Source organism: Eumetopias jubatus, unplaced genomic scaffold (genome assembly GCF_037043125.1).
Source record: "Eumetopias jubatus isolate StellerSeaLion01/CBP00866 unplaced genomic scaffold, mEumJub1_p1.0 scaffold_8, whole genome shotgun sequence".
NCBI classification, from domain to species: Eukaryota; Metazoa; Chordata; class Mammalia; order Carnivora; family Otariidae; genus Eumetopias; species Eumetopias jubatus.
Window position 1 is genome coordinate 137,123,696 of NW_028274814.1, and position 20,546 is coordinate 137,144,241.

At 49.7% G+C, this 20,546-nt stretch overlaps 1 protein-coding gene across 1 annotated transcript in view; it reads left to right on the forward strand.

Moving 5' to 3' along the window:
- Positions 1 to 18,892, forward strand: part of SAMM50 (SAMM50 sorting and assembly machinery component) — a 34,496-nt gene extending 15,604 nt beyond the window's left edge. The window contains exons 9-15 of the mRNA XM_028115509.1: positions 411 to 482; positions 1,287 to 1,373; positions 3,956 to 4,026; positions 6,584 to 6,651; positions 11,178 to 11,324; positions 12,034 to 12,175; positions 18,713 to 18,892. Coding sequence (XP_027971310.1) covers positions 411 to 482; positions 1,287 to 1,373; positions 3,956 to 4,026; positions 6,584 to 6,651; positions 11,178 to 11,324; positions 12,034 to 12,175; positions 18,713 to 18,758 — 633 coding nt within the window. The 3' untranslated portion in view covers positions 18,759 to 18,892. The remainder of the gene's footprint in view (positions 1 to 410; positions 483 to 1,286; positions 1,374 to 3,955; positions 4,027 to 6,583; positions 6,652 to 11,177; positions 11,325 to 12,033; positions 12,176 to 18,712) is intronic.
- Positions 18,893 to 20,546: the final 1,654 nt, after the last annotated feature.

Genomic DNA, 20,546 nt, shown 5'->3' on the forward strand with positions numbered 1-20,546 from the left:
GGTGGCCGCTGGCGGCTTTGTGAGTTTCTGGGCCTTCGCCCCGAATTACTCTGCTGAAGCATCGTCAGTGGAGATGGGAAGGTGTGCCTGGGAGCCTACTGTGGGATGTGCTTGAAAGCTGGCCGGGTTCACTTAGGTCAGAGTCAAGCTCCTTGAGAGGATGGGCCCAGCGACAAGTCGGCATCTCCCAGCTGGTGACCATGAATTGTCTGCTCCACCCTCTCTTGTCCCCTCACCTGTGAATTAGGGACCAGGAGCTGCCTTCCCAGAGGGCTTTTCTGAAGGTGAAGTGATGGGATAGGGCAAGGGGCTGGGCACGGCGCACAGCCTGTAGTCAGCACTCAGGAAGTGTGCCTTCTTACTTGACATGCTTGCTTGAAGTGAAATACTGAGATGCACGTTTCTTTCAGCATACAATGGTCATCGATTCACGGAACTCCTCCATCTTGCCCAGAAGAGGTGCTCTGCTGAAAGTTAACCAGGTAGTATTCCTTCACCTGCGTGCGAGCTGCTGGCTTGGTGACCTGGGAGGGGAGAGAGTCCTGCCCAGTAGGCACATTCTCTATATTGAACGCTTTCCTTCAATTATGGAGATTGTTCTAGAATGGCTTTCAGGGGTGTCAGTCTCATGTGAGGGTCCCAGCTCTGGAACTGCTCCATGTAGTGCAGTGTTCTGCCCCCACAGAGCGGAGGGGAGGTAAAGTTCTGGCCTCTGGGGTGGGGTCACTCACTAGGCAGGGAGGAAAGTTGAGACTTGGCTGAGCGAATCTCCTGGTCACCAGTAAGAGACCACCTCAAGGCAGAGAGGGTAACTCCGGCACCTGAGGGTCCCCGGGGTGGATGGTGACAGGGGGCACCCTGTTGCTATGTCTGCTCGATCTTCAGGATCAGAGGACCGACGAGAAATCAGATCTTTACATCAAATGTGCCCAATTGTGCAAGATTGGCTAATTATGTTTTTTCAAACACCAAGTAGGCCAAGCCATATCACGCAGCAGAAGGTTCCCGTGGCCAGTGTTTCTCCCCACGTACAGGAGTCACATAACATAACATATTCTGCGTAGTCAGTATGTTTGAGGATTCTGTATTATGTCAGTCCCCCGGTACCATCTAGAAGAACTAGAATAATAGCTAGAATGGAGCTTCTAGGGAACAGACAGAAGCGATCTGCCTTTTTTTAAAAATACAAAACAACAAAAGTAAATAGTACTTGGAGTGACATGGTTTTGGAGCTGGTGTAGTGAGTCCGTTTGCTCTATTTTGACATGCGGATCCTTCGCCAACAGGAGCTGGCCGGCTACACCGGAGGGGACGTGAGCTTCATAAAAGAAGATTTCGAGCTTCAGTTGAATAAACAACTTTTATTTGATTCAGTGAGTATCCAGCCAGACTGTTCACCTGTATTTTTATCCCTTGTTTTTGGAAACTCAATTCCTGGATAGTAAAAGCATCATCCAGAGAGGAAGCCCAGAACATTAGTGCTTGCAACTCAAGTGCTCGATCTTTTCAGTTTAGCTGGAATCGAGGATCCTCTGGGGAGAAGTGATCGTTTCTCTCTTTAAGAGGAACCTGTCAGTCATTTTATGTGGGACCCCAGGAGAGCCCCTTCCCCAGTTTGTCAGCTTGGGGCCATCATGGAAACATGTCTGGAGGGCAGAGGAATGCGCGCCCTTTCCCTCTGAAGTCCCTTCCAAAGAAATTCCAAGGCTTCACCTTATTTGGCTGAGTCTGCCGGGCTCTGGGCGCTTCCGGGAATTTCTTTTTAAACCTTTAATCCAGTTTGGTTTGGTTTCTCCTGATTTGCTCAGGAATGACGAGTAAGTGACCTGATTCTGACCGAGGCAGAGGAGCCCCTCGGCTCGTTCTCCAGGCCTCCCAGAGCCGGGGAGACGGGACAGCTCTCTGCCCCCCTGTGACACACACGCCGCCTCTGCCCTTCACCACCGCCAAACTTGGGGCGAGGAGTGAGCTTTAATGAGATGGTACGCGTGTCTACTTCTGCAGTCACTTACCACTGCCCCCAGTCAGGCCTGGTGTCATCGCTCCTTGCATGTAGTTCCTGCCTTTCCCCTGCCGCTGCTGGTCCGGAGGCCCCGCATTGTCCAGTCGGCGAGCTCCTCCCGGTCCCCTCCCCGGCCCTCGCCACTGCACTTGACGCTGTCCTCACTGGACTCCATCATGACTGTGTCCTCCTTCCACGTGTCCGCTTCCTCTTTGCGGGGTCCTTTCGAGGCTTGCCGCACTCCCGCCTTGCGAGTGTCTCCCCTAGATTCTCGTGGGGGGTGTCCTGCACTGCCACTGTCCCCAGAGGATCTCGTCCCGCCCGTGTGCTCGGCGCAGCTCTCCTTCTTGGTGCCAGAGTCACGTGCTGCCGGGCGTTTCCACTCTGTTCCTCGGTGACACTTCAAATTCAGCGTGTCTGAAACCAGCTATTACTTCCCTCCTAGATCTATACCCTGCACCCGGGCTCCCAGTTCCACTGGCTTGCACAGCTGTTGACCCAGCTGCCCTTGACCTCCCTAACTGCTCGGAGGAGTCCTCAGCCTGAAGGCCACTGAGCACCCAGCCCTGCCTCTTCTGCCTGCTCAGTGTCACCCAGATCCCATGCTGCGCTTTCGCACCTTGGTTGTGATGTCCCTTTCTGATGAATGTCTGCTCCCCCTTCTCCTCCTCCACACCGCAGACATGCTGGTCTTTCTGAAACGCGAGCCTTAACAATCCCGCTCTCCCTCGTGAGGTTGGTACTGTTGGCGTCGCACACAGTCTCTCTCCCCCTCTCCCTGTGCTCTGGTTCTGCTAAACTCCTTCTCGTTTCCCGAAAGGACTAGGCTCTCTTACTTCCAGGCACTTGTACTTTGTCCTCTGCTGGCTGTAGGTCCCTTCTTTCAGCTGTTCACTGGGCCCTTGTTACCTGCCTTTTTAAGACTTTAGCATCGACCTATCTCCTGTAGAACTCCTCTGGCCTCCAGATCACGATCGGGGTTCCTGCACTGTGCGTTCGGTTCCTATGCCTCTCTCTGGGTACTGCTCATGATGTACCCACTCACCTCCCCATCCGCCCTCCACATCTCTGTCGGCTGCCCAGCACTGCCTGGGCCTTAACAGTACCTCGCCAGGTAAAACACTATTCTCACTCCCTCACATTCTAGTGAAGGGAGACCCACAAGCAAGCACGTGTGTATACAGTTTAGCAGGTGGCAAGTGTTACGAAGAATTATAAAACAGAGTAAAGAGAAAGTGGCCCAAAGGGGGTGTGGTCTATTGAAGATAGTCTGGGAAAGCATCTTGGATGAGGCAGTGCAGCCCAGAACCAAGCCAGGGAGCCAGCTGTAGGCTCTCTGGGCAGGAGCTACAGCATGTTCCTGGACGAGCCAGGGGCTGCCGTGACCAGACAGGGTGAGGAGGAGGGGCAACACAGGGAGGGCAGGGGTTGGACCAGATGGTAGAGGGCTTTGGGCCCCTTGTTGAAACTAGTTTCTGTTTGGAGGGAGGCCCAGTGTGGCATCACTATCAAGGCAAGTGGGGGCTCCTGTAGGGCAGCAGGAAGGACTGCTGGCCGCTCTCCGGCTCTGCTAGGGTCTGGGGCCGAAGTGAAGGCGCTGCTGCCCCCTGGCCGAACAGTGTGCGTCTGCCACCGGGCTCAGCCTCACCCCGCGTGGAAGCGGGGGGCTGCCCTGTGCTGGAACGGAAGCCAAGAAAGCCCTGCCTTGCTCGGGCGTTGGACTTGGTGTGTGCTCATGTTTGCTGTGTCTTCATGTGAAATTTGAAGTTGCAGGTTTTAAAAGTATCCACAAAACCCCATCAACTGTAGCTCTTCAGCTACACAGTCAGACGTTCCCAGTCTGTAGCCCCTGCGCCCTGACCCAGAGCTCCGCACAGCGCGGCAGGCAGCTGCTGATGCTCATTGCGGGGAAGGAGTGCCAAAGAACACGGCTCCCTGCTTGTGTTTCCACAGGTTTTCTCAGCGTCTCTCTGGGGTGGGATGCTGGTGCCCATTGGCGATAAACCATCAAGTATCGCGGACAGGTAAGGAATAACGAGTGAGTGACTTGCCGATGCTTTCCTTTGGCTCTTTTTGGTTGGTTCCTTGTAAGTTATTTTAGAGAAGCTTAACTGTTTAGGAGAGCCAATATTTCAAATTTCACTTTAGTTTTTATGTTTTAGGTAACTTCAAAATATCCAATATACTTCATACTAACATGTTTTGCTTTTTTGAGGGGGAGGGAATTAACTTCATAATATGAAAAATCCTAACATTCCCTTTTCAGCATGAAAGAATACAGTTCATTCGCATCGCAGAAATACAGAGAAACATTTAAGGAAGTAAAAAAAAAAAATCCTGCTCAATGATAAGCAGAGTTAACATTTGGGAGTATTTCCTTTGAGTCTGTTACTTATGGATGTGTGCTTTTGTGCGTGTATATACATGTAAATTTATATACACGTCTGTATTAAGTTGTTGATATACTGTAGTTTGCATACACTTTTGTGTTCTCTTTGCTTTGGTTTTTTAATTTTCTAAAATTCTGTTTTAAAGATTTTATTTTTAAAGTAATCTCTACACCCAGTGTGGGGCTTGAACCCACAAACCTTAGATCAAGAGTCACATGCTCCACCCGCTGAGCCATCCAGGCGCCCCTGTGTTCTCCCCTAAAATGTTTTTAAAAAATACAGAGTAAACCCATTCACCAAGTCATGAGAAATGGTTCAAGAGCTGCATTTTAATTTTTCATTATTTGCATCTAAGTAACCCTGTAAACGTGACTCTGTAAAGGTTTGTTCATTTTATTTTCTGAGGAGAGATTCCTAAATGTGGAAGTACTGTCTCAAAAGAATATGAACATTTTTTAAAGCTTATCAAAAATGTTGCTGGAGACTGCTTTTTAGAAAACTTATAGCAATTTATACTCCTATCAGCAGAGTATGAAATCGTGCTTGTTGGCTTTGAAATGCTAATAATTGTTCTTGAGGGCAAGAAACTTTTTTTTTTAACCTTGCATTAGTTAAAATGTTTTAGTTTAAACTAGTTTAGCCTAGTTTATGGGAGACAGTTTGGAAGTATAAAAATTTTTAATTTGTAAGCTCTAGGACCTATCACTTTCATCTCTCTGAATTTAATTTGCAGAAATACGTTTATAAATGTACAGAGATTTATGTACAAGGATGTCCATTGTAGCATTGTTGAGAATAGCAAAAATTTGAAAACTGCCAGTATAGAAATTACTAAATTCAAATACAGGCATTCTGAAGAGACTGTAATGATGAAAAAGAATGAGGTAGATGTCTACAAGTTCAAATTGTCATGCGCTCACATTGAGCAGATTGCTCTCGAATCAGGGCAGAAGCTCCCGTGTGCACATCTGTGTTTGCATGGATAGCACCAGGGGTCTAGAAGGTCAGCCACCAACCCAGTGATAGCAGACAGCTCTGGAGATCAGAATGTGGTGGGCGGGGGTTGGGGGGTTGGGGGAGAGGTCTTCTTGCTTTTTGTGCTTCCTGGATCATTTTAATTATTTCCAAAGAGTATGTGTGATTTATCATTTTTTAAAAAAAGTAAATGGAGCTTGCTCTTTGTTTCCGTAATGTTAATGGGGCATTCAGAAAGGTGTTGCTTAGAAATCCCAAATGTCAAAACCACATTTATAGACTTTTAAACTCAAGTTCAAATGAATACATTCATTGAGGCTTTATGTGGTAGGAAAATGGGAGAGACCGCGCCCTGTTCCCTCTGCACTGTTCCAGGCGTGTGGACTGCTCCTCGCAGCCGGCTGTGGCTTCGTGGGTCGGCAGGGGCAGGGGGGCAGGGACAGCTGCTGGCCTTGTGCGGCCCCACTGTAAGGATTACACACCACTCCCCTCGTCATTTTCCTTCATTATCCTGTACTCAGCATGGCCTAGAGTTGGCTTCTGATAAGGTGTTAGGTTTCCCAGCAAGTGGATGGGGTTTCTAAGTAATTTTTAATTCACGCCTTTAATTTTGTTCAGAGAGCATTCTAGAGAGTGTGGTAACCCAGTCTATTAGGAATACGAGAGGAATTCATTTTTTTAATTGTAATAATTTTTTTCTAATTATACAATCAGTGTAGAAAATACAAAAAAAATTCAGAGTAACAATAATTCTATTTTGGTCTTTTTTTCTAGTATTTTCCTCTTTTTGTAAAATTGAGCTCATACTGTTACATAATTTTTATCTTGCCTTTTTTTTAACTTAACATTGCATGTGAACACATAGGAGGCTGTTTTGCAACAGAGCTGTTACATAATGAATTCTCATGGACAGCAGATAATTCCTGTATAATGGACAGTCCCCATGTCCTTCTTTTCTAAAGAAGGGTCTTTAGTTGTGCCTTTTATCTCACTTACATCCCCAGAAGTTTGAAGTGTTTAGATTTTGGTTTAGATTTTTATGAAAGTCACCGTACTCCAGTGCATCCTCCCGATTCTTAAAAGTTTTGCCGTGGGACAGTGTCGGTGACAATCCAGTGCCAAACGTGAGCCTCACTTGTGTGTTTTCTGCACTTTCACTGTATTTTGTAGGTTTCCACCTGGTGGTTTTCTTCTGACATCTGCCATTCTGTTGTAGGTTTTACCTCGGAGGACCAACCAGTGTGCGTGGGTTCAGCATGCATAGCGTTGGGCCGCAGAGTGAAGGTGAGTCTTTCCCTGTAAGACCGCCAAGGCAAGATTAGGGTCACATCTCATTTGTGAAAGCATGTACACTAGACCCTTGAACAACGGAGCGGGGAGGAGGTTAGGGACGCCTCCCAGAAGCCTCACCAGTAACATAAACAGTTTAACACCAGTTTTGTAGGTTGAATGTATCATACTGTATTCTTATGATGAGGTGAGCTGGAGAAGAAGAATGTGTTCTTAAAAAAATCATAAGGAGAAAACACATTTACAGAACCGTACTGATGGAAAATTCGCGTGTAAGTGGGCTTGCCCGGTTCACAGCCTCCTGTTCAAGGGTAACTATGCTTGTTTCAGTTACCACAGTAATAGATGTTCGAATTTCACCGCCCCGGAATTAGCACCTAACACAGCATTTATCACACAGCAGGCACGGACAGATACATACCTGTTGAGGGAACTGTAGAAAAATGAGACAATGTATCTAAGCAAAAAATGCTGGGCACATCTTGCTGCCCAGCGCTGATGCGAGGATCCATGGGAGTGTTTGTTGTTTCAGCAAAGCCCGCCTCCGAGCTCACGTTTGGTCTGTTTACCTGCTGTGTCCTCATCTGCTGCTTCTCCCACTGCCCTCAGTCACGCAAGCGAAGAAGATTTTTCTAGGAATGAGTGCTTCATCGTTTTTAACGACAGTTTATTTCATCTTCTTCACCTACTGTAACTTGGCTAAATTAATAGACTGGTTGTGAGAGCAGTTTCAGGTGTACAGAAAAAGCTGGGCTGCGAGCACCGAGTTTCCGGGCACACTGCCCTAGTGTCGTCGTCGATCGGCGTCTTGCGTTAGTGAGGGGCGCTGGTTGCAGTTGTGAGCCAGTATTGGGGCATTATTACAAACCGTATCCCACAATTCATGCTCGGGCTCCCTCTGTGCTCTGCGGTTCTGTGGGGTCTGGCATATGCATGTGGCCCGGACCTACCATTCCAGTGCCCTCCAAACTCCCTGCGCTCTGCCTCCCTCCCTCCCCCGAGCTCTGCCTGACAACCCCGAGCTGCGTCCTCTCTCCCCGGTCCTGCCTTTTCCAGAGTATCACATAGTCAGAACCCGACGGCATGCGCACCTTTCAGCCTGGCCTCTCTGAGCAACACAGATGTAAGGTTCCTCCTTACCTGTCAGCACGGTGGCTCATGTTTCTATATCGCTGAACAGTATTCCGTCATGTGACTGGTGCTGCTGTCTGCTTATCCATATACGCCTCCTAGGGAAGGACGTCTTGGTTGTGGACATACAATTTTTGGCAGTCATGAGTAAAGCTGATAAAACATTCATGTGCAGGTTTTTGTTTGGACGTAAAGTTTCAAACTCATTGGGGGAATCAGCAATTAGAGCAGTTGCTGGATCGTATGATAAAGTTGTATCATCTTTGTAGGAGAGTGCCAGGCCATCTTCCAAAAAGGCCGTACTGTTGTGCATCCCTGCCAGCAGTGGATCGGAGAGAGAAAACTGTCATTTTCCACGGCTGCGTATTTCATCTTGTTGCCAAAGTGGCATTTCTTAAACCAAATTCCAAGTGTCAGACGTCTAGGCTTTCTTTTTTCTATGATTAGAAAATAGTATATCTGTGAATAACCTAATGAGTCTTTGTGCTCATCTCTGAATTTTACTTTATAATGTAACATTCTAGGTGTAGAATCCCTAGATCAAAGGATTTTGAACATTTTGAAGCTTTATGTTGCCCTCTGGAAAGCCTGTTTCAATCATTCCTGTTTCCTGGATCACTCTCTGATACTTGACATTCTATCCGAGGCATTTCCACATGTTTTTAAAATCTTCAAAAACATCATTTAAATGTTTCCACACCATTCCATTATAAAATATTCTGTCCCGATTTTCTGAACTGTTCTTTTAACATCTCTGTTGTCTCCATTTTTTATTACTATAGATAATGACTGCCCTGTGCATAAATTTTTTACATAATACATATTTCTTGTCACTTATTTTTAGAGTGCTTTATTAGTATGTGATTTTTTTAAAGAGAAGTAACATATTAGGGATAGTTTTATTCTTTTTTCCTGGTAAGGAAGTATTATATAGTGACTGTATGGAAGGTTAGGAGTCTATCATGTGCCTGAAAATTAAAACACAATGATGTTCCAGTTAGTACCCTATTAGGCCATCAGTGAGATACTATGGCCAGGAATGTAAATTGCATCACTTTTAGTGAAAGCAATTTGACAGTGTATATCAGGAGCCTAAAATATGTGAGCACTAATAATAATAGCTCCAAACTGAAACCTAGAAACCCAAATGCCCATCAACATAGAATGGGCAAATAAATAGTGGTATCTTCACACTGTGGACTGTTCTGTAGAGCAGGGTGAGTGAGTTAGAGCCGCTGGCTGAATATGGCATGAATGAGCCTCAGAAAGGTGCAGGACCAGCAACAGCAAGGCCAGACCCGGAGGAAGGGTTTATACTTTGTTGCAAAATACTAGTCAAGTGTGATTCTGTCCATGTAGTAACGTTTTGAGAGGGGCTAGAATGGTTTGTGCTGTTGGCCAGCAGGGGAGTGGTTAGCAAGGAGAGCAGAGTCTTTGGGGGGCTGCCCTGTGCCTGAGTCTCAGTCTGGGTGCTTGTTATACGGGTGTGTGTTCCCTGGAGGGAAATTTACTGAGCAGTGTACTTAGGATGTGTGTATACTTTTCTGTACATAGATTATACTGCTAGACAAGGTTTTAAATATTTGTGTGTTTAAGGAGACTCACGACAGACTAATGTCTGTCACAAGAAATTAGACACCAGTATGACAGTAGACAAGGATTAGGTAAGTGTGGTACCCATTTGTTTATTCAGGCATCTAAATGACATTTCCAGGGACGCCTGGGTGGCTCAGTCGGTTAAGCGTCTGCCTTCGGCTCAGGTCATGATCCTGGGGTCCTGGGATTGAGTCCCACGTCAGGCTCCTTGCTCAGTGGGGAGTCTGCTTCTCCCTCTGCCTGTAGCTCCTCCTGCTTGTGCTCTCTCTCTCTCTGACAAATAAATAGATAAAATCTTTTAAAAAGAATTTAAATCACATTTCCAAACAATAGAAAGTATTAGATGAAAGTGCTTAAGACATATTAAACTGTTAAACCAGCTTTTTTAAAGCAGGACTGAGGTATATATCTATGAATGTATGCGATGACTCAATTTTTTTTTTCTCAATTATTCATCACAGTTCACTGGATGAAGGGCACCGGGATGTTAGCTGATTATCTCTGAATAGGAAAAATTAAAGGATATTTTCCTTTTTTTCTACTTCCCTTTACTTATCAGATTTTCTACAATGAATGCATTACTTTTGTGACCAGATATAATAAATAATTATTTTATTTAATAAGGTTATTTAAGAGGTGTGTAATTACTGGGAAATGAAAAGCAAACACAGCTGACCTCCTGTTACTTGTCCATTTCTGTTCCCCCTAGAACTTCGCTACTAAAGCAGAGATTGATGAGATGGCTGGTCTTGAGGTGAACAAGCAGGTTATTCCTTGAAGTTAATCTTGGATACAACTCACTGTTCTTTGTTATGATCCATCATTTTGTATTAAGGAATACTAAGACACTTTATAAATAGTATTTTGCAACAAAGTATAAACATTCAGGGCTATTTTTATTCGTTCTCTTTGTTGCTTTTTTTTATTTTTATTTTTTTAAGATTTTATTTATTTATTTGACAGAGAGAGAGACACAGCAGAGAGGGAACACAAGCAGGGGGAGTGGGAGAGGGAGAAGTAGGCTTCCTGCAGAACAGGGAGCCCGATGCGGGGCTCGATCCCAGCACCCTGGGATCATGACCTGAGCCAAAGGCAGATGCTTAACGACTGAGCCACCCTAATGTTATAGCTCTTTGTAGTTAAAATGGAATGGATAGGAGCATTTTTTAGAAATAATGCATTTATGTACTCTCAGCAGATAGTCTTGAATTTTGGCAAAAAGTAACCTTGGGCAAAAACAGATAAACCCTAAGTGGTCATGAACTTTCCAAAAACGCGTCTCTTCCCTGGACACATTGAGCTGGGACACTGCTTCCTTACCCGGCGGGCAGTAGACGTTGTGTGCCTTTTGATTAATAGCATATACAGCCCTTTCCAGAAACTGCAGAGGCCCATTCTGCACTCTGTCTCCTGTCTCATGGCCTTGAAGTTGTTGCCGAGGAAGCTGTCTGATTTGCCAGGCAGCCGCAATCCGGTCATCTGCAGTCATGGACAAGGTGACGCCCATGAGTTCAGTTGTTTTATTCCAGCCATTGTACGGTTTGATAAATTTCTGATTTCATTCTTTTCTAAACTACACTAGCCTTTTTTTCCCCCCAGTTAAAGCTTATAAGATAAACCAGGCGAAAAAGCAAGACTTCAAAGTGAGGCCAACACCGGGAGTTGGACGGGCCACCACTCACAGAGCCTGAGTGCTGGGTGTTCTGCACATGGCCCGTGTCTCGCCTGTAGAGACTTCCATGTGATTCCGAATCCGTGAGTCTCTGTCTTCTTCTGCCCCGTCCCCTGACTAGGCGACTACCTGGGTGGAGAGGCGTACTGGGCTAGCGGCCTGCACGTGTACACCCCACTGCCCTTCCGGCCAGGCCAGGGTGGCTTCGGGGAGCTCTTCAGAACACACTTCTTCCTCAACGCGGGGAACCTCTGCAACCTCAACTACGGTAAGGCCCGGGCTGCCTCGAGACCGTCAGGACGCGGTTGCCCTCGTGTTTAAAGCACGGCACCTCAGTAGCTGCCTTTTGGTTAGATTATCTTTACGATTAGAGACTGGGCCTCACTTTAAAAAAATTCCTACAGCGCCTGATAACAGTGCTCAGAGTAAAGTTGTTGAATGAAACACACATGAAAGAGCGTCATCGAATGCTGTCTTGTGAAGATCTACTTATTCTCGGCAAACATTTCTGGGGCACCTGCTCTCTGCTGCTCATTATGACCCCCGAGCTGAGTTGGGTTTGCCTCTCCTGCAAGGGGCTCGGGGCCAGAGGAAACTCACAGCAGATGCATCCAGCCAGGGATGCACCTCTTCACGAAGAGGTGTCTGGAGCGCTTTACAGAAGACAAGCCCCTCAGCCTGGGGTGTAGAGCCGGGCTTCCTGGGTGGCTGGGTGCGGGGGAAATGCCGTTCTGGGCAAAGGGGACAGAATGGGCCAGGCGCGGAGAATGGCTTCTGGTGCAGTGAGTAGTAAGTCTACTCCTGAGCCCTCCCTTGATTTTGGTCCTAATCCCACATGATGCATTCTCTTTGAATACCCAGGCCTGGCTATAAATGTCACCAAAGTCCACACAGCAAGAAGGAGAACCGGGGCTTGTGTGAGGACAGCTCTGTGAGGGGCTGCACAGTGTTGGTCACGTCCCCTTCTCTCTCTTCAGGGGAGGGCCCCAAGGCTCATATCCGGAAGCTGGCCGAGTGCATCCGCTGGTCTTATGGTGCCGGCATCGTCCTCAGGCTTGGCAACATCGCCCGGCTGGAGCTGAATTACTGTGTTCCCATGGGCATGCAGAAGGGTGACAGGTAGGTGCTAGGGGTTCTTCCCCCAATTATGTTGCATCGTCCAGCAATTTTGTTTCATTGCGGACATGGTTAATCATTTTTGTCAGTGGCTTTTAAGAGTCAAGATTTGAGGAGAAATTCAATAGCTAGCAAAAGAATGAAAATAAATTTTCCTTCATTGGGTTTTTCTCCATCCAGTTTGGAGGAAAAATGTGACGTGTTCCCCCACCTCATTCTCTTTGCATTCACCGTTGCCAAGTAGTGGGGGCCCCTCCATGGGTCCGGCTGGAGGAATTGAGGAGGCATTTTTGATCTTGCTTGTTAAAAATGGAATGAGGTATTCCTGGTGGGTGACTTTGCAGGCCAGGAACTCGAGTTGGAGGAGACAAGGCTTTGCTCCTGGCCACAGGGGGCTCGTTCTCCAGAGCCTGCTCTTGGGGGCAGAGGAACCTGCCATCTTGGCCTTTCTCCACCAGTCCTCTTACTGAGCAAGATTTGCTAAATATTATGTGGGTGGACATGGCATGAGGTCACTTACGGTTATAGAAATTCCATTTCTTGGTTTATATTGGTATCCACTGTATACATTTTGAGAAATCCAGAAGTAGGGTCTTGGTCTGTATTAGGTGGGGCTGCTCTAACAAAACACCGCGGACTGGGGACCTGAACTACAGACATTTGTGTCTCACGGTCCTGGAGGCTCGAAGTCCAGGATCAGGGTCCTGGCCGGTTCTGTTCCTGGTTGAGGGCTCTCTTCCTGGCTTGTGGGTGGAACCCTTCCTTCTGTGTCTTCACGTGGCAAAGAGAGAGCAAGCTAGCTCCCTGATGTCTCTTCTTATAAGGACACCAACCCCGCCGTGGGGACCCCACCTTCATAACGTCATCTCATCTAAACCTACTGAACCCCCGAAGGCCTCACTTCTGAATACCATCTCACGGTTAGGGCTTTAACATCTGAACTCTGGGGGGGCACCAGCATTCCGCCCATAGCACTGTCTGTATTCTCTCTTGTTATTTTCGCGCTAATGCATTCAGGACTCTGGGCTGTATTTTTTTCTTTTTGGCGTTCTGTCTACACTTAATGTGGCCACCAAGTGGTGGTGCTGAGTCATAACCCGAGTCTCCGGCGTGACGTTGGAGTTTGTCCTCGTTTAAGGAAAAACTGTACTGGCTTTCCTCCCACCGTCTTCTACTTCAGTGTGGTAGGTGGTGGTGCTTTTTATGGGGTTTGCCACGTTAGCAGGCTTTTAAGAAAGCACCAGTTCTTCGGTGCAGCTCGGGATCGGTCATCCAGATCCCTTGCGGTTTTCCAGTCACTAGCATCTGCCCCTCAGTCTCTACCTGGGAGGCTGATTCTGGCTGCGGGGCTGCCCTGGCCCCCAGGGATGTCAGCACCCCTGCAGCCAGCCCCTCCTCTGATCGCTGTTAACTCACATCCACCCCATGCCCGTTCTCCGCATACAGCCAGCGCCGGAAAGGGTTTGGTTGCACAGGCTGTCTGTGCGGGAGCCCAGCTATCCAGGCTTGGATCCCGGCTCAGCCACTCTGTGGCTGTGTGACCCAGGGCCAGTGACCTAACCTCTCTGGGTCTTAGTTTTCCTGCATAGAGAATGGGTGCTTGTGACCATGCCTGAATGAATTCATGCCCGTGAAGCACTGGGAACAGTGCTCAGTGTTTTGTCAGTAAGTGTCGGTTCCTGCTCACGTTGTTGCTCCTGGAGGACTCACTGTGGCCCTTTTCACGTAGGAAGCAAAGCATGTTCCCTTTGGAGACATTTTCCCTCCGCTTATGCATTGGCTGCCCCTGGCTGTGTTTAAGACACGCTACAGATGGGATTTTGTCTGCTGGTTTCAGAGATAATGAAATGTGAATATGGGCATTTTTCTCCTAGAGCAAGGTTTGAGCATTAGGTAACTTTTTAGCAGATTCCCCACACATTTACAGTTTCAGGTCCATGAGCATAGTCTTGCAGGCTGTGTTCTGCAAAGCCGTGTTCCCACCGCAGGTGAGAATGTGGGTCCCCCTGGCTTAACGCCCAGGTTCTAATTGGGAGCACCGGAGGGGCAGGTGTTGAGCCCACACCAACACCAGGATGAAGTCAGATGTGGGTGCTGCAGCCCCCTAAGCCTGCGTGTCTTAAATTGTCATGTGCCTCTGACTCCCCTGGGGACTCTGGTAAAGGCAGACACTTCCAGGTGTGGGGTGGCCCCGGGACGCCGCATTCCTGACGCCCTCCCTTGGTGAGGCTGATGCTTGTGGACCAACCACGCTCCGAGGGAGACCGACTCTGTGTCTCTTCTGAGAACAATTATAACGTTTTGTGGAGGGAAGGCAATCATTGGCATTTATTGAACGTTTACCTTGTGTGAGACGCCCGGCTAAGCACTTGATGTGATTATGGAAGCCTCCCAGCAGCTCTGTGCAGGGGAGGGCGTTACCCCTTTCACAGACAAGGACAGCAGCCTTGGCAGGGTCTGAGGTCAGCTCAGCAGCAGGACCAGGCCTGCCTGAGGCCAAAGCGTGCGCCTTTCCTTCTGCATCAACACCGCGCAAGCGCAGAGCACCAACAGCAGCATCTCCCTCTTCTGAGAGCCCAGACATGGAGGCGCGGTGCTCCTTTCGTCCCCACCCTGCTCTCGCTGCACCCCAAGTATTAACCGCAGCAAGATAAAAATCATCTCCTCCTTGCTCACCTTCTTGGAAGGGCTTATTCAAACTTGAATTGTATACGCACTTTCCCATCTCAGAGATTGTATAGGTTGTTTCCGTGATCGATCAGTTTGGATTAACTGTGTTAATATTAGTGCAAATTATGTAAGTAAATAGATTCTAAATATTTTTTTATTACAAAGAAAACCAGAAGTGAAGGTGGCTTTTAGCTGTAGCTGTATTGTCTGTGTCACCGAACGACCATCAGCCACCAAGAACTGACTGCGCTCCCCCTCATCTGGTTTCGAGAGAGCCGCAGATATGGGCCCCCGGGGCCAGCCCTGCCGTGTCTGTGTCCCCTCCCCCCCATGTGACTTGGGGCAAGTCCCTGGGGCTGTGGGCCTCCTGTCCTTCAGCTCAGCCCGTGGGCTGTCCTCACCGTGGTTGCAGTGTTGCTCGAGGCCACTGGATGTCGCTGTGCTCCGAGGATCCCTCACCCCGCTCAGGAGCCCCGCGTCTTTTCCGCTATTCATAGAATCTTTACAGAGAATGCTTGCTTCCGTTCACCTTTCAGCTTTGCCTCTCTGTAAATTGGAAAAATCTGTTTCAGAGATGAATTTCAAATGTGGTTTCTTCTAGAAGGAGGAAGCATGCTGTGCGCACGATATTTAAAGGCCAGAACATAAGGAAGCGCCTCTGCTCCTCTAGTCGGGCGATGGCTCTGCCTTGTGACCCCCGATTGTGCTGCTTACAGCAAGTGCTTTTTGTGCCCAGTGCCCCCTGCGCAGGGTCAGTCTGGTTACCCTTGAATGTGAAGCTTGCTTTTACTCTGTGTGTGGCTTTGTTTGAAGCTTCATCATCAAACTGGGAATTTTGTGAAGTTTGGGTGATATTGTGAGAATTTGATCTTCATTTCTGAAATTAGGCAGTAGCAGGACAGAGGATTATGTGTGTGTGAATCACCTGTAGACTTCCCCCCACTCTTAAAGCAGACGCTCTCTAATTAGAATTTCAGACCTTTACACAAACAGAAATAGCTTTGAAATGTTGGCTAAATTTCGTACTGGAGGTGACTTACAGCAGGCACCGTTGTCTGAGACCTGACAGTGTTCTGTCGCTCCGGGCTCACGAAGGGCGGCCCCTACAGACACAGGGGTGAAGGAGGCGGGCTCCTGAGAGCCGCTCATCTCTAGGAAGGGGGAGATGAGAAAGAGGCTCATCTCCGGAGGGCGTGCAAGGGCTTGCTGGGGGAGGTGGTTTCTGGGCTGGAGCTTCCTGACTTGGAGGGCTGGGGACTTGCACGAGAGGGCACTCCAGGCCGCAGAGCAGCCGAGCCCAGGTGCACAAGCCCAGAATGCCAGGGGCGCGCGGACTGTCATCCTGTAGGAGAAGGGAGGTGCGGGGAGGCACTTGGTCCCGGCCACTCTCCTCTTCCATCCACTCTGGCCTTTTCACTTCGGGCACATGCCGAGGTCTTTGAGTGCTGGCCCTTGTCTGCCTTATCCATGGCCGCGTTCCCCGGCTGGCACCTGGCGTCCCCGCGTGACTGCTGGGGGACGGAGCTCAGGGTCTGAGGGCTTAGTAGAGGGAGGGTGCCGGCGTGACCCTCATCGAAACCCCGATGGGGGCCCTCCTGGTGCTGAGTGGGAAGCAGTGGAGTGCTGGCAGGGGCCTCTAGGGTGCACACAGCCAGGCCTGCTGGGGGGAGGGGACCCCGGGGGGACCCGGACGACCGGATTCTGAGGTGGCCACACGACAGAAGGATAGATGTTTCGGTGACACTGCCTCAGTGGCACGGGCCTCGTGTCCCTCTGAGACACTGTTGTATAGTAGGGGGCACCTTCTCTTCCCTGTGATCCTACGGTCTCTGAACCCCAGCCCGTGCACGTGGCGCGTTTCATCTACTTAGGGTTTGAGCCAATGAGCCTTTGTCGGAATGCCTGCTTGTTCCTGAATCACAGAAGCCAGGGCCTGACGGACATTTTGTCCCGTGGCTTATTTTCAGGCATTTTTCTTAGGAGTGAGTGTAGGCATGGACCCCTGTTATGGACCCAATGGTGTAAAGGAAAGAAACAAATCATTTCGATTCGAACAGAACTCGTACAAATGCAGCCCTGGCTTTGGTTGTAGGTCTTTGCCTTTCTAAGGACATTGGTGTGCTTTACTGTCGGTCCCCAAGGGCCTGCCACTGTCCCTTCTGGCTAGGGCACTCCTGCTAATGCCATTGGCCCAGTTCGCACCTCAGTCCTGCAGGGGGTCCTAGCGATGGGGACAGTGGTCTGCCTCGAATCTCTTAATAGATCGGGGGTTTTGTTCCCTCACTCATAGGTTGAAAAAGAAAAATTTCCTGCTGGTTTTCATTCCGCTATAAACCCTGAGATTGGGCAAGAGCACAGGTGTTATGACGATAAAATTATCAACTTTCCTCTGAATGTAGGAGTGATTCTTTCTTTTCCTTTTTTTTTTTTTTTTTTAACTTTTAATCTCTACACCCAGTGTGGAGCTTGAACTCACAACCCCAAGATCAAGATCACGTGCTCCGCTGACTGAGCCAGCCAGGCACCCCTGAAGGAGCCATTCTTGTCCAGTTTTTTCTGGAAATTGTCCACAACTTGCAAAGATGCTCTGTTCCGCAAATGCACTGTCAGCTGCTCTTTGGGATTCAGGATGCCATTTTTCCGTGAGGCTTAGGCCTCCTGGCGTTGATGTCCCCGGGCCAGGCCCCTCTGTCCCACGTCTAGCAGCCCTCCGGCCCCTGGGCACAGCCTCCACGTGGGCAGAGTTGCGTGGGCCGGCGTGGGAGTCTGCCCTCCACCTCCACTGTGGAATCAGGACAGGTGCTGGCTGTGGCCCAGGGACTCTTATTCCGGGGGGTGGCCAGGCTGTGGCCTAGGCCTTCGTGGGGACAGGAGCCTGTAGGTGCTCTGGTGTCCGTCCGGGCCGAGGGGCCTGTCTCCTCCTGCTGGGACTGGAGCCTTGCCAGTCATCCTACTTGCTTGTCTGAACATGGGCTCGGTGGTCTGTCAGCAGCACGTGGAGGAAAACCCACAGAGTAAAACCTGTAGAGCGTCAGCTTGTCACCAGTGTTGTAAGCAGCGTGACTTCTTTGCACCCTTCCTTTTCCTGGCTCAGGAGCAGGCTCTGAGAAGTGGCAGGGGGACCCCTGTCGGGCTGCGGATGCTGCTGTGGTCATAAGCCCCTGGAACCCTTCCAGGGCCTGGGCTGGCCCAAGTTCTGCCGCCCTCCCTGCTCCCTTTCCGTCCTCCTCATTTCTCCTGCTCTGTCTTCCGCCCTCTGCACCCTCCCTGCTCTGCCTCCTCCCTCCTCCCTGCTCCCTCCTCTGTCCTCCTGTCTCTACCTCCCATCCCCCCTGCCCTCTGTGCCTGCCTGTCCTCCCCAGCCCCACTGCGTGCTGTGCTTTGCCAGGTGCCTTCCACAGCCACCTCCGTTGCTTCCAGCCAGGATGCCTCTCTTGTCACTGCTCTGCTCTGCACAGAAAGGCTTGCCTGGTAGCCTTAGAAATACACACAAAGCTATTTTTTCCCTCTCAGGGGTTTTATTATTCATAACATTTCTCCCCTGGGTCCTTTTCTTTTTGCTACTTAGGACAGAATTGGGTGACCTTAAAGGAAGTGGGGAGGGAGCAGTAAAGGGGGAATCTGTGTCCCCACGTGTTACCGTGTTTTTATCGTCCCAAGGCTGGTTCTGAAGCCAGCAGGGGAGGAAGGTGCAGGGCTCGGGGGCGGGGCCGCGGCAGGCGAGGAGGGTGGAGGCGGGGCGCCCCCCAGAGCGGCCGAGTTGATCCCCACCCCCCACCATGGTTGTGCTGGAGGCAGGAAGAGAGGTGCCCGGTATGGTCTTGTGATGACAGGGGGTGAGCATTGACTGTCTGCCCTTTGCTTTTTTAGGACATGTGACGGTGTCCAGTTTGGAGCCGGGATCAGGTTCCTGTAGCTGACACGCATGCTCGAGAGCCTGCAGGGGGAGCCCCGGGACTCGGGGCCATGCACCTTCTTGCCGCGTCAACGGGCCGTTCTTTGCAGTCCTCGTGGGAAACCACGTCAATAAATTTTAAAGACAAATACTCAGAGGCATTGTGGATATGATTTGCTTCCCCCCCCCCCCCCCCCCCGCTCTGTGTACCACGCTGGCTTTTCCAGAGGACCGTGTGGAAGGGGCGGGACATTTAAAGGTGCCCCATTCTTCCATGTGGACCGGCGAGCCGGAAGGTCCCATCACACAGTGCCCTGATTGCTTTTCCTCCCAGGCTCCTGGAGCCTCTGCGTCTGGTTCCCGTGCACCGGAAGTACTCGGCAGAGCCCCAGGGGAAGCCCGGGCGCTGGTGGAGGGCGCGGTGCTGCGGGGGGACCCCGCTGGTGGGTGCCACAGCCACAGTTCCGGGGGTTGGAGCCCTTTAAATGCACGTGGGTGGCGTGGAAGGAACATGTGGCACATTGGGGACACTGAGGCAGAGAGGAAAAATGTGTTCTTTAGAGGTAATAGCGTTAATGAGACAGTATACCAGCTGCCTGACGCTACTCTAACAAATCACCACAAACCTAGAGCTTAGAACAACACAAAACAACCATCTTGTGGCCTGGAGGTCAGAAGTCCTGATGGGCCTCACTGACACAATCAGTGTCAGCACCACTGTGTTCCTTCTGGAGGCGCCAGGGGAGAATCCATTTCCTGGCCTTACGGCTTCTAGGGGCGCCTGCGTTCCGTGGCTCACAGCCCCATCCTGTGATCCATTTTCCAAGCCAGCTGCAGAGCATTTTCCCGTCTCTCTCTCTCTGCTTCTTGTCTCCCCGGTGCTTTCTCAGACCCTCGTGAGTACATTGGGCGCTCCTGGACAGCCTCGCTACTCTATTTGAAGATCAGCAACCTCGGGTCTGTCTGTGACCTTAATTCCCCCTTGTCATGTTATGTGATGGTCACAGGTTCCAGGAATTAGAACACAGACATCTTAGGGGGACTGTTACTCTCCTGCACATACCTTGTATCTCTCAAAAGTAATATTTTCAGGATATACTTAATTAGTCACGTGAAAAAAAATTTTTTTGTGAGTTAAACCTCCTTCGAATTCTTCCTGTAGGTATGTCCAGGGCTGCAGATGGTGCCCAGTAGCATTTTACTACTGGATTTTTCCCTCTCCTAGCTGGGCCTGAGTTCTCGTCACTTGCAGTCCTGCCTGTAATTTGTTGTTTACGTTTTTGCCAAGTGAGCTTGGGTTTGGGAGCAGCTTGAGACCAAGGCCCCCTGTCATCCTGGGGCCAAGCTCTTGCCCCCGCCCCCCCCCAGGGACTGTCTTGCCCCCATTGCCTGTGTGAACTACAGGGATTTTGCAGGTAATTTTTAAGAAGCAGCACAGTTTTACCTTTCTGATTAGTTGGGAACGTGGGGAAGTACGCTTTCTCCTCTGATGTTTTATTGTTTACAGGCTCACATTTATGCCTTTGGCAAAATAAGAGGCCCATGTTATAACACTGTCATGTCCAGACTGTAAATTAAGAACAGTAAAACCTGAATAATTCTCTCAGACACTGTGACCTTTGAGAATTCATCTACCGTGCCAGTGGAGAGCCTGAAGAAGTCATTTTTGAAAGGGCGCATGTCTCACCCAGCCCTGCCTGGGTCGCCGGTAGCAGCCCCGTCATTAAAGCACGCCAGGCCCAGCGGTGTCCGGCGCACGCGGGCGGGGGCCATTTGCACAGGCGGCCCCTCCGCAAGGGGGAATGAGAA